At 39.8% G+C, this 13,959-nt stretch overlaps 1 protein-coding gene across 6 annotated transcripts in view; it reads left to right on the top strand.

The window, feature by feature from the left end:
- The window catches only part of kcnab2a (potassium voltage-gated channel subfamily A regulatory beta subunit 2a), a 94,878-nt gene that overhangs the window by 52,486 nt on the left and 28,433 nt on the right, over positions 1-13,959 (top strand). Inside the window, exon 1 of one of the 6 annotated variants that reach the window (XM_067586945.1) lies at positions 12,900-13,913. The exons of the other annotated variants lie outside the window; for them this stretch is intronic. Within the exon in view, the coding sequence (XP_067443046.1) occupies positions 13,702-13,913 (212 nt within the window). The 5' untranslated portion in view covers positions 12,900-13,701. Of the gene's footprint in view, positions 1-12,899; positions 13,914-13,959 lie in introns of those variants that run through there. 6 annotated transcript variants of the gene reach the window in all.

Genomic DNA, 13,959 nt, shown 5'->3' with positions numbered 1-13,959 from the left:
TTGGCTTCTGTTACCATGTCTGGGATGACCAAGTTTTACTGTCGTCTGCAGGCAGTGTTGTATGTCACCACGGCTGGCATGTTACCGTGTGTAAAGCTCAGTCACTGACCCATGACAGGCTTGGGTGCAGCTTTGTAAGTGTGCATGTAGAAAGGGAGTTTAATATTGCAAGGTGCATGTGTGGTTCTTAACTTACAAACCTCAGAGAGCCTCTTACAGTATCTTTAAATATTGGTCTCATCAGAACCTTTTTGTTTCATCTGTTTAATCTAACGGCTCTAGTAACAAATCTAAGTGTGATTTATGTTATTTCTTTGCAGTGTTGTATTTAACCATTGGTATCGGTTTACCGCAGGAGAATTAGCTCATCTAACAGAGGGAATCCTGCCAGGATCCGCTGTTTCTTGTATCGTTTCTTGTATCAATTCTGTAATTAGTGCTGCAATTGGGTCAACAAGTACATGCAACCTCTGACTCAAACTCATCATTATTTCAGGTGTGTGATCAGGAAGGCAGGCTGGCGTTGCCACTAAGCTGCATTTAATCATTCTTTCAGTGCAATCACCTTCTCTAACAAACATGGGGGGAAAAAAGTTACATTGCATTTATCTTCCTTTTCTCCCTTTTGAACTCTTTGGCTCGCTCCCCACTCTGCACATACACTTAAAGACTTATTTTTTTGTTTTGTTTTGGCAAATATCCACTCAGACCTACCTCCAAGGGTTTGAAACACTCAATGCTGTTAAGGGAGTCATTGTGTTACATCACTAGAAAAGCACAGGATTCATTTCGCTAGTTGTAAGTTAATTGACTAGTACTAGTAAGACTCAATAAATGGTCTTTAATCTAAGACTCAAATGCGACTAAAATATTGTCTAAAAATTAAGGAAAAGGTGTATTCTGTTTCCATCATATCATCCTTGAAACAAAACACTACCACTCAGCATGCCCATTTGGACACCGGAAAACTTTCCCTAGTGTCCATGTCCTCCGCTTGAAAGAGGTAGGCGGCGGGTAAAGGAGCCAGCTTGAGTTCAGTGAAGCGAGACAGGAAGCCTCGTGTGTCTGCTGTTAAAGCTGTATGGAGGTTGACTGGGGAGTATAGATTTCTGTAATGACTTAACACTAATGGACACATGGTAATGACCTCCACTTAGTCGTTCATACCTGGAGCTACATTTTACCATAACATTTCTAGTTGATGTACAGTAAACCTTTCCTGCTGATTGTGGAAAGCTTTGATGGACACATTATATCTTGCATCAGTTGAATAGAAATGTTTTTTTTTTTACCCGTCTGTAGTTTGTATAACTTTGTTTTTGATTCCTTTGGTAATGCAATTACTTAGTGCTGTGTTTTAGTAGATTAAGATGTATCTATCAACTTGTTCACGCTAGGAGGCAGAAAAACATCTATATAAATTGACTAAACAGCCAACACCATGTCACTGGCCCATGACATTTAGTTTTTGTATTGTCAAATAATAAAAAAAAGACATCTGATGAATGTAAGACTAATGTTCACTCTGTACCAACTGCTGAAAAAATGTGGTTTTGAGCTAGATGCTTATTAATGTTCACCAGCTACTCCGTCTTTTTTTGTCTAGCGTTTGGTGTTGGATAGGTGGTGTACAGTCGGTTAATCAGAGCTTTCTGTGCTGGAAACATCTGCGCTCATCACGCCTACAAAGTTTGGTGTGCGTTTCCTGTCATTTCAGCACTATGAGTACTTTCATAACACAGTGATTTGGTTCCTGTAAGTCTGAAAAATATTGATTTATGCAGGTTAGGGCCACAACCAATGAATGTTTTTTTTTTAATCGATAAATCTGCTGATTATTTATTCGATTAATCGTTCAGTCTAAAAAATTTCAAACCATAGTGAGAAAATGTCCATCACAGTTTCTCAGAACCCAAGATGATATCATCAAATATCTGGCTTTGACTGGCCAACAGTCCAAAACTCAGATATTTCATTTACAATGATTTAAAAGAGAAATGCAACAAATCCTCACACTGGAGAAGCTCCAGCCAGAGAATGATGATGATGATGATGAAAAATTACTGAAACAATTAATCAGTTATCAAAATTATTTCTGATTATTTTTCTTTCAGTCCACAAGTCAATTAGTCAACCTATCATTTCAGCTCTAATGCAGGTTTAAGCTAACAAATGGACAAAAAATTTAAATTCTACATTTGTCTTTTCATCTTTAGCTCAACATAACAACAAAAAAAACAGCAAATACTAATTCAAAACACATTATTACTAATAATCAGTTAAGTTCTGAGGGTAACAGAGAGGAGAGAGAAGCCGTAGAATATATTTTCAATAACAAGAATATACGGTAGCTTTCACTGACTCAGTCATAATATGATCGCTGGAACCTGTTCTGTTATTAACAGCTGATCGCCACTAGATGGTGCAGATGTTCCACTTAAGCAACTAAGTTGATAGAGAATGTCACACATCCCGAATGCCTCCCACTGCACTCAGTGCCATAATGCAGTCACTGAACATAATACGTGCATCACTCTTAGCACGCCTATCCTGTTGAACATGCTGTTCTGCTAAGGCTGCAGTATTTGTCAGTTTCTATTAAGCTTAGTCTGCTAATGAAACTTCAGCAAGAGGTGATTGAAGACATTTAAAATAGCAGCTTGTCACAAGTTGTCAGCACGAAGGAATGTGTCTTTTTTTAAGTTCTTTGCTTTTGCTATTCCAAAATGTTTTCTTAATGTCCTAACAGTTCTCTCTCTGTTTCTTACTCACACACACACACACACGCACACAGCAGTTTCGTAATTTCTCTCTGGTATAGACACACAAGCCATTTGGTCAGAACATAAATCTGCACTACTTCAAAGAGTAATCATATTTATTTTTCTCAATCTCAGCACCACTGCAGCATGTGTGTCAGCCTGGGCAAGTGTGACGTTTTTCTTCAGGCTATCCCCTACTCAGGGGCTAAATTTAGCAGCAGACTCGTATCCACAGCTGCAGCTGGATACAGATGAACGGGCTGCAGTCTAACCTGTTCATCCACTATTTTACCTCAAGCGCACTGCGTTGCAGTCTTGCTACACTGATGCGAGCTGCAGAAGTGGCCCCATGAAATGGAAAAATACATTTTCACAGTTTTAATCCTTTGTCCCTGTGTTAATTGTTCATTTGCCTCTTGTTATATGCCAAATATATTTTTTTTTAAAAATCAGTGTTAGAGTATTTTTACATCGAAATCCATCTTTTCGCTTCCTGTAAGGTTTCAAATGTTTGATGACTCACCTTGCACTCAGGGGTGTTTACAAAAGTCCATCCAATCAAATGTGACTTTGGGCAAGTAGCTAGCCACACACCAGTCATATAAAACCACACTTCACTGTTTTTGGGTCGTGGTAGCTAACGGCAATATGTAAACAGATAAGAAGAGATATGTGTTTGGGCAAATACTTGGTTTCCATTTCCAAAACAGTGTGGCTGAGGTCTAATTCATTCATCTCTCCCTTGTCCTCCTCCTGATCTGACGTGGAGCCAACAGTCCTCTGTAGCTCTGTTTCTCTCTGCAGCTCTGTATCTCGCTAAACTCTAAGCCAATAAAAGTTCAATCAAATGCGAAGGATTTTATTTAAATCCCTCTTGTAACTGTACACCACTCAAATATTTTGTTTCACTGGGAAGTATGTCACAGTACAGAAGCTAAAGACGCTCTAACTTTCATTTCATGGGGCCTTTAATCTTTGTCACACGAGGGGAAGATGATGTTTAGGTATTTGGAGTGGTACAGATTTGGTTTCCAGTGGTGACCTCTTCAGTTCCTCTCTGAGCTGTCTCTGGCTGGCCTAGTTTGACACCTTGTCAAAATGTTCTAGTCTAAATGTAATGTGGGCACAAGAAATGGGAATTGCCAGGGATCGCACAATCCCGTTTTGGTTTGGTTTTTGTTTTGTACATATGATAGCTCAGCTGGATGTCATGATTACTGTTTGTGGATAATACAGCATTATTTAAAGGTCTGAATAGGTAGTGTGTATGAATTTTCACCCTGGATTATGCCACATGGTGATTGTAACATAAAATAGTGTCATTTGTCATTGTCATGATTGGTTACTTACTGATTCACAATGTTGTTATAGTCTTATTTATTAGTCTCTGCATTTGTTTTTTTTTTTAACACAATAGGTTTTACTTTAATGTCTCTGTTTTGTGTCAAGAAGCACAGCCTTGAACTTCACAGGGGTGTAGCCTTGTCACACGGGGTTACTGTTGCTTTTATCTGACAGGATAGAAGTGAATCTTTTCTTTGGAAAATAGACTTTCAAGCAGTGGTCTTTCCTGTGATACAATTTCTATTGTTATGATGAAAATCATGAGGGATATTTGTTGTATGGTGGTTCAAATGGTGATTACATCTAAGATAATAAGAATTTTTATTTAAAAAAATTCTTGCATATCTTTCCATTCATTTCCATTTTTTGTTGGATCACACGTTACATCTATGTTAACATTGCTTTGGCTCACATGTACTTTTAGTGCTTTTCTGTAAAAAAAGCATGTGCTTTGATGTTTTGAAGTGTGTGTGTATTTTTGTGTGTGTGTGTGTCATCGGGGGCTGCAGGGGGATCACTCTGTACTCTATGAATACCCAGTAGTGACAGGAGGTAGGAGGCTCTCTCCACTGTCCTCAGCCTTTTAGACACTCCGGCTTTAAAATTGTGCTCCTGTCACTTTGCATCACATTAAAGTCGTTACTCAACAACATTCAGCACATATTTCCTAAACTGTCAATTTTCAGCTCTGGATAAGATGTGAAGTTTTGTTTGCTTGAAAGTTCAACTGAGGACATGTCTGTTGTGTTACTTCTCTTTGTAACTTCTGGTTGAACACCAGAATGTGCTGAGTCAGTGTCTGAAATCCTACTCTGATTTTGGGTATTTTTCTTTGTCGCTCGATGTGTTTAATTCATAATAAATTAATTAATTACAATGGGTCATTAGGCAACAGATAATGTGATGGATGTAAGTCTTAACAGTTTCACACTTGCAATTTGTAAGTGGCTGTGCAGGATGTGTTGAGGGAATACTGACAGAAAGTTCCTGTTTTCACGAGTCTGTGGCTATCCTGGTGAGGAAGGATACTTCACTGAAGCTTTTAGTACATTTCTGAGGTGCTGTGATCACTCTTGCATATTTAATACAGACAGAAATTTTTCAGTTTCACACTTGACTGATATTTCATAAATAAATCTTTCAAACTTTTTTTTTTTTCAATTTTAATTTCTTTTCAGTTATACTAAAGGCTTGCTTTTGACTTCTCATGGTGCTCTTCTTTGCCCCGTTTGATCCTTTTGTGATCCCCATTTTTACTGATTTTAACATGATTTTATCACTTTGCAAAACAAGACCAAAAAACAATCACTGAGTTTTGTAGTTCCTCTTTTATTGTTTAAACAAACTTAGTATCTTTCTTTTTCTTTTGTTTCTTTGTTTTTCTGTCATTCTTCCCTTCTTTATGCTGGTGTAGTTCAGCATTCGTGTATTGTGATCTATAGACCTCAGGCAAGACCACCAGGCAAAAAGGTTTTAGGAGGTTTGACCTCTCAGAATGTCGAGGTCAGGGATTTACCAACAGCAGCCTGACCACATTATATAGCTGCCTGGTTACCGTATGCTTTACAAGTAAAGGTGATGCAGGGTCACAGAATCAGCAGATCAGAATGAAATTGGAACAATCTGTTTCATAAGCTTGGTTTAACCATTTTTATTCAGCTTTTGTGTATCAGCACCATCAAAAGCTGAAGTTGAAATGACATTTGCTATAAAGCGATGGCTCACTTCCTATAAAAGATCTGTGCTGGCCTTCAGGGCTGTGGATTGTCCAGGACCAGTAGATTTTCATAAAATAGTTCTTACTACATCCTCAGTTGACTGTTCACTTGCAAACTGTCCTGTATATACTATACTATACCTCTGAATAAAGATAAATTTGGCAAGGGATATCAGAGTGGTATGTTCATTAAAATATGAATGACAAGAATTAACAAGAGGGATAGTTGACGTCATCCTTCCTTTTGTGATTGACTGGAGATCTTCAACATTGCCCGTCTCTGTGAAAGTCTGAACTGTCATTTTTCTGTTGGGGTTTGCACTAAACGTTTACTGTATCTAGTTATTTGCTTATTAGCTACCAATGAAAACAACATGACACAAGCAGCTGCATTATTTCCCTCAACCCTTTGAACCACAAGAGGACACAGTCAGTCTTTTCTATGATATAAATGATGCTTTTTTTCCTATGAAACAATTTTTAGCCAACATAGATAAATAATGTTAATTAGGTATTTAAATTTGCTAGTGACAGTTGTCATTTCAACTGGCAAAAATTATAAAAATATAAAATATTATTAAAAAAAATCTTTATATTACTGTAAGTCAAACTTTACTTGTACTGTGTATGGGAATCAACCTGTAATTTATAATGTTAATCATTCTCTGTGAAAAATAAAACCCAAAGTTTAGAGGAAGATGTAAGTTTAATGGTATTGAGACCAACAAGCTGTATTTGTTTAATATCCATATTTTTTACTGGACAAATTTGGAGAGAAACAATCCAGGGATGAAATACTAGCCTACTGTCTCCTTCTGTATGTAAAAATGTTGATGTGATTGAAAGTTACACTGTCATTGCTGTTTATTATCTCTAAAAGATGTTGTAATGGTACTTTATGTTTTTGAAATCATGGGTTGTTTCATCCTCAGTTTGCTCTCAGGCTGTAGTTTCGAGGCTGTGTCCCTTCACCAATATTTTATCTCAAGTTTCTTAAAACAATCTGGGCACAAGATGCCAGGGCACCAAGAGCAAGTGGCCTCATCTTTCCACTGCAATGCGTGCCGTTCACAGCACGTCTGCCTAGCAACGCTTCTGTGTGAACGTTCCTTTAGGTATGACAAATGCGCACAGGCAGGCGGGAGGATCTTTCGCTGAACAGGACAGATTATTCTGTTCCCTCCACTCACTCTCTCTTTTCTTCAGATTAGCAAGCATGCTCCCTGGGACTGTATAACTCAGCCCTGTGTCTGGTTTAAGCACACCTTGTTACACAAGCCTTGATGTTGAAATCCCTGCATGGTCAGTGGTCATCACATTTACTAAAAATCACACTGTGCATTTATTACGTCACATATTATAATAGAAACGTTTTTTTTTTGTTGTTAGAGAGAGAGGTTGATATTTATATGTGCTATTGTAATCCAGTGTATATATACAGTATGATAAATATTACAAATGTGCTGTTTAGTTACAATTTTCCTACAGTACCAGTCAAAAGCTTAGACACAGTTTCTCATTAAAGTGAATGGGAAGGTGTGTCCAAACTTTTGACTGGTACTGTATATCTAAAATTACATATAATATGTTTTATCACAGAGCCTCTAGCTAAAGCCAAAAGGCATGTTTATGACTTTATATTACATAAGAACAGGGGTTCCCTGTCCTCTGTTTTTTGATTGTCTCAGCTCTCCTGTTCTGTCAGATGTGTCAGCGGGGACAGCTGAAATGACAACTCCTCCTGAGCCCTGCTGTCTGCAGGGAATCTGTCATGTTCACTGGAGAATTAAAAATTACGGCACTCACTGCTCACAGATGTGACCTGTGTCTCTCTCACTCTTCTGTTTCCTCAGGAATTCCCAGAATCACTGAAATAATATTTCACCTTACCTCAACCAAATTGTTGCTTACATGATTTGTTTTTGTATGGTAAGCTATTTTAAAAAAAATCCATTAACTCTTTTTACAGATCAGATTCATTCAAATCAACAATTAGTAGAATCATATGACTTAAATAATGAAAGTACACAACCTAACAAAATATTAATGCTAAGATAACATATGGAGACCAATATTCTAATATATGTTTTTTGCTTCAGTTAATTACATCCTCATTACAGTGATGAAACAGTCAGCCATTAGAAATGTTTAGACACAGCCTCAGGATGCATTAAGCTGCTAGAAAAGCATTACCACATCTGTCGATCAACACTGTCAAACTGTCTGACCTCACATCACTTTCCATTAACTCTCTTAAGCCCGTTCACCCACTCACTTACACGCACACACACAAACCTCCTCTTTCTTCCCAACCCCCATCCCAGGGTTTCTATCCTTTTCACTTGGTTACTCAAATCCTGACTAATACTGTTCAATTAAACCCTCGGTAAGTGTAACTTAAACCTCCATTGGACAGCTGACTGACAGTTACACATGATACACATTCTCTATGCCTGAGTATACACCGCACCAACACTCACCGCCTGCCACAAATTACATTGTCCTGGCTGGATGCCCCTGGATAACTTTGCTTAAGTTAGCAGTGAGAGATATACAAAGATGAAGGCTAAGTGAGAATCAGATGAGGCAGCTGAACTGTCTGTGACTTTATATTCATGAGTATAGGTTATTCTGTTTACCCAGCTGGAAGGACTCTGCTTTAAGATGTAATTCCCACGTTTAATTGCAGATTTCAAAGGAATCCTTATCAGAGGATCTCGCCAGTAGTCCCTACAGAGGGCTGCAGAAAGCCAGCGCTTGCTAAACTGGCTTAGGCAGATCAGGCTTAGCACCCTGCAGCAAACTCTGTGCCAATCTCAGCTCGATGGAGGTACCCAAACTGCCCCTGAGAGCAAATTAGTGAAAGACCGCATGAGACACTCACTGCAGTGACGAATGTCAAATTTGGGAGTCATTTCCCCCCTTTCAGAAGCTAAGGGCGTTCGTTGTATATCGCCCAGGCTTACTGTGTAGAATTGATTCAGAGAGCCAGTGCCTATTTTTAGAGCTAATGCTGCTGTTGTGGTGAAGGATCACTGCTCATGACAGTACCCTACAGTACCTCTGTGGTCAGAGTAGTTTGTAACGCTCTGTCGCTCCCCCCCCCCCTCCCTCTGCCGCTGTGCTTCTTAGCTGCAGTGTGTGGACAGCAGTTTGGGAGAGGTCAGTTTTCTGAGCGATAACTCCTGTACAACCGGGACAGACTCCTGAGGCTTTCTTACAGTATGGCATCATTGATTGCCAAAGCTTCCTGCCACTCAGGGCTGCGAGGATGAACAGAACAAAACCAATAATTTTCATTGTGTGTGTGTGTGTTTCTGTATGTGTGTTTTGCAGCTTTCTTTTCTTAAATTGGTAATAAGGGAGGCGGGATTGTCAATACATGTGTGCAGCTTGTTGGCCTGTGTTTACAGATGTCAGGCTAGATGCTGACTCTGAATCTGAATATATTTGTCCTCAAGTCTTAAGCTTTCCTTCTCCTGAAAAAGAGTGCTGTTGTTGCTATTGGTGAATTTTACTCTGCTGTAGTCGTGATCAGAGAAACACACGTTCTGTTGTGTGTGTGTATGTGTATATATATATGTGTGTGTGTATGTATGTATATATATATATATATATATATATATATATATACACACACACACACAGCTTTTCTCTCCTCTTCCTCCCCCGCACATTGAATGAAGTGAAGAGTCCTATCAGCGCTCTGCATTCACTCACAGTGATTGAGTGTCTGAGAGGGATTTTAGCAGCTCAGTAGATTTTTTTTTTTGGATAACCTCAAATCAGGCACTTAATCAAAGCAAGGAGGCGAAGGCCACGACACAAGGGAGGACATTGTGATAATGTGCCGAGTGGGAGGAGATGGATTTCTCTTTAATACTCTGAGATTTGTTCAGCACTGCTATCTTAACAACCTGCACTAACAATGGGAACTGATAGGATGTGGTTTCCAGGTATTGTTCAATTGTTTCCACCTGCACTGATACAAAAATTACTTTTTACCGTCAAAGAACAGTTGTGCATTGGCTTTAGCAAATTCTGAGTCATTCTATTGTGTTGCACCCAAAACACAATGTTACTAATTAGCAATTTAACAGCAGCACTCTAAGGCATTATGTAAAAATTAGATTTTTTATTTTTAGTCCAGCATCCTCTATGACTGATTCATCTTGTGAGTAACAGTGAATAGAGGTTCATTCCAAATTTGCTCCAGCACACTCTCATGAATGAACACAAAGCAGCTCATAAATCAGGCCAATATTCGTTTGATAATAGGAATGCTGATTAAAGTGTGTGCATGAAAGAATGAATGAGATGATAACAGTGTAGCCATTTGTTCATTCTGACTTTGGGTTCACTAGCAGGCCAGGATGTAATGTGTCCTCTGCTGTGCAATTTGATGTGTCATGCAAGTGAAAACATCAGTAATTAAATAAACAGAGGTAGTCCATGGAGCATGAGTGGCACGCAGACGGAAGAAAAAAACACCTCCCCTTCAGCAATGTCACGTCTACAGTGCAGGAGTGCTACATGTTGATGAGTGGGCACATGTGGAACAAGGTCACAGGTTTCTAATAAGACATCAAGAATGTTTCAATAATCATCTTTTCACTTGACAGCAGTAGGTGTAGAGCCGTAAGATGTCTGTCAGGCATGCTCACAGTAACATTGTGATTTCTTTAAGAGAGCCACACATGTCATCACGCAGTAATAAGGTGTCAGTCATCTTTAATGATCGTCTCTTCTGTTTATCTGGTCTTCTGGTCCTTTTCTTTTTCTTTTTTTTTTTCAGATATAGTCAAAGGGAATGAAATGCATGCTGTCAATCTGAAGAAAGTTGGCAGATGTCCCTGTTGTGAATTATTAAATCATAGTATGTGTGACAGGCATAGTTTATTGGATTAAGCATCTTTGTTGCTCCCTCTGTTGGCATATTTTTGTAGCAGTTTATAGCTCTTGATGTAGTGCTTTGTAATTTTTTTTATTTTCATTGGACTATTAAAGTGAATAAATATTAGAATACAGATTGTTGCAGTGTGGTTTGCATCTGGTGGTGGGAATCAGTCAGCTGGATCAAATGCCAGAAGGAACAAAAAATAAAAAATGGTTGTATTGATTCATTTAGGTGATGGATCACTAGTCTGTCTGATGATGCATGCTTGTATTGATCACTCTACCTTCCTTTGCACAGCAGTCAATAAATGTGTAGATTTTCAGACGCAGATAAATCAAGGGTCAACAAAGGACTTATAAGGTATAGTAATGACAAGAAATCAGTCGTCTCATGGCTTCGGTATCCATGAAAAGCTACAGCAGGGTAGTAAAACGCCTAACAATGCGCTCTCAGTCCAAGGTTTTATGTAAATACATTTATTTTATTTCACCCCAATACTTGAATACTGTTATGCATGCCTTAGGCTGGATTTTTGTGCTATTTTCTCATCTAGCTGGGGCTGTGGGATTTTTATCCAACTTGTTAAGTGGGCTTTGCGTGGATCACAAGACTGACATTGTATCTGTTCAGCCTGAGCTCATGTCCCTGGCCTCTCCCACCTCTCAGTACCTTCCCCTTGTCACAGCTCCTGGGGCCCACAGAGCAGAGCAGAGTGGAACGTGGCATCACGTTTCCACTGCAGTGGTGGTGAGTGCAGGCACTGAACCCTGTGGTAAAGAGATGCCGGGTCAGACTCCTGCTTTCATGCTCAACAGCCTTGTCAGATGAGAAGAGAGCAAATGGAATCGTCTCCAAATCTGTTCCCCATCACCATGACCCCTAAGTGCAGGACATAACCCTGCAAAATGTGTCAAGACCCCATTGATCTTCCCTAAATGTTGCTTCTGCTGCCACATTCAATATGATGTTGGTACGAGGCATCCCTTTAAACTCCTCACTCTGTCTTTGTAACAGGAAGGAACATTTCGAAAGGCTCTCTTTAGCTTGGCTTTTGTGTTCTCTGCACACAGTGTGAAATTTAAATCAGATTTCTGTCGAATTAAACCACTTTTCCCCTCAGGGTTATATTTAAGTCCAGGAGAGCAAAAGGTCATAGTTCCAAGAATAGGGCTGTCAGTTAGCAGCAGACTGTTTGCTGAATTCCTGTGATGGAGGTCGCTTCTTCGACTGCTTTACTACACACGTCCGCTCCTGATGGCATCTCTTTTAATTATCTCCTTGTCACACTAGCTGCTCCACTCAGATAAGCTTCAGTATTATATTACTGAGCGCGTGTGGTGTCTCATCTACTCTCTCTTCAATCTGCAGCCACTGTTGCGTTGAGTCCAATTACCGTGGTGTTTATTTTCAGCTTCCAAACATGATTGTATTCTTACTATTCTGTTTATTATTTGCCTATTCAGTTCACCTAAGAATGCTCTTATTGTTCATCAGCACCATATCTAATAACCAATAATAACCAACGTCATATAGTAGTTGGCAACTGGAGGTTCTTGATGAAACAGCTTAGTTGTATAAATATGCAAGATTAAAGCATTTCTCTCAATAAATTATAATATTTTAGTCAGGGAACAAGGAATAAAGTAAAACAGACAAAAACACAGCATCTCTTTTATGTCTGTGACACTCCTGCTTTTGACATATATTGTCACAGATAAAGTTACATAATGAATATTTCATGGGCAGTTGAGCAGACCCACGTGAGAGCCCCCTTTTCTGGGGCCATAGGCTATTGCAAAGTCCTGACCAGTGAGCATTCGTCTTCTCCCTTTTCTCCTGACAGAATAAACTATATTAAACCACACTGCAGGGCAACAGACGGACAAAGAAAAGCATAAAAAAAATGCACTACCCTTTCTTAGTGGAGCTCCTGTGAACACAACAGATTTCAATGCCTTGCTCTCACGCTGCTGTAGCTCTCTGAATATTCCTCCTCATAGCTTCTCTTCATATCCCTCCCACCACATTCCCTCCCTCTCTCTCTCTCTCTCTCTCTGTCTCTCTCTCTCTCTCTCTCTCTCTCTATCTCTCTCTCTCTTTCTCTCTCTCTCCCCTCCCATCTCTTGCCTGTGTGCACTGTGCCGCTTTATGCTGAGCACAAGGCATACAGATGTAAGTTTAATCCAGGCAACGGTCAGAGCTGGGAAGTAAATATGAGGCTGTCCTTTTGCTAACATGCAGTAGTATTCAGCAAAATATTCAGCGGTCATTGCAGCTGTCAAGGCGGGCTTAGAAGGGGAGATGAAAACCTCCTGGAACTGTGTGTTGTGTTTTATTCCCTCCGTCTCTTTGTGTGGATCTATGCGTTTCCACTCTTAAAGCTTGGCAGCAAGAGGTGTTATCTCTAGCACTGAGCTCAGCTTTAAAAGGAAATTGCAAGACTCTAAATCTGCCTGTCAGCCTCTGATGAGCTTCTCAGTCATAGATAAGGCGAGAGGAGAACACCCAGATGAATCAAGGAAAAACTTGCAATGGGAAATTCTTCTTTTTTTGGACTGCTTTTTTTTTTTTTTAGAAGAAGAAGATTTTAATTTTTCTTTTATTTAAAGCTTTGTACTGGACCTGCCTTTCATGTATCTGAAGTCTGCAGTGATTGCAAATTTGTTTCTCACACCCGCTGAGGCAGAGATTCTGTAATGTTATGCTCGGACTGGGACTTCATTTGAGAGGATTTTGTTTTCACCTGATCAGTGGTCCTTCACTGTTGTGAGCTCGTCAGTCATTTCATCAACCGCGGCAGTGATTTTTAACAGGTACAGAGTGTGAGGCTTAATTCAGGGTAGCGGCCATCTACAGACTGAACTGTCTCACTCTCAAAAGGATCCCCAGACTTTCCACCTCTGGGAGTTTGTCAGCCTGATTTAACCGGAGGAGAGTTTAATTAAAGTATCTATAATTGGGACAGCTGGCCAAAAGCCAGGATGCAGGTGTCATTAGTGTGCACGGACCATCGTGGGGGGGTGAGCCGCAACACAGAGGACCGGCTAAACCGCCAAAATGCCAACAGCCCCAGCACAGGCACCCGCAGCAAGTTCAGAGCAGTGGCGATGGTGGCTCGGAGTCTTGGACAACTCTCTGTTCAGAGTGTGCCTTCCTCCAGCGAGCAGAGCATGAAGACTGGCATGAAGTATAGGTATGGCATGTCTAAACTGGTGACTGGTGACTATAAATTTGGCCCC

The sequence above is a fragment of the Thunnus thynnus genome, chromosome 4, assembly GCF_963924715.1.
Source record: "Thunnus thynnus chromosome 4, fThuThy2.1, whole genome shotgun sequence".
NCBI classification, from domain to species: Eukaryota; Metazoa; Chordata; class Actinopteri; order Scombriformes; family Scombridae; genus Thunnus; species Thunnus thynnus.
Note: the sequence above shows the minus strand (reverse complement) of the source record. Positions and strands in the feature narration are given on the sequence as shown.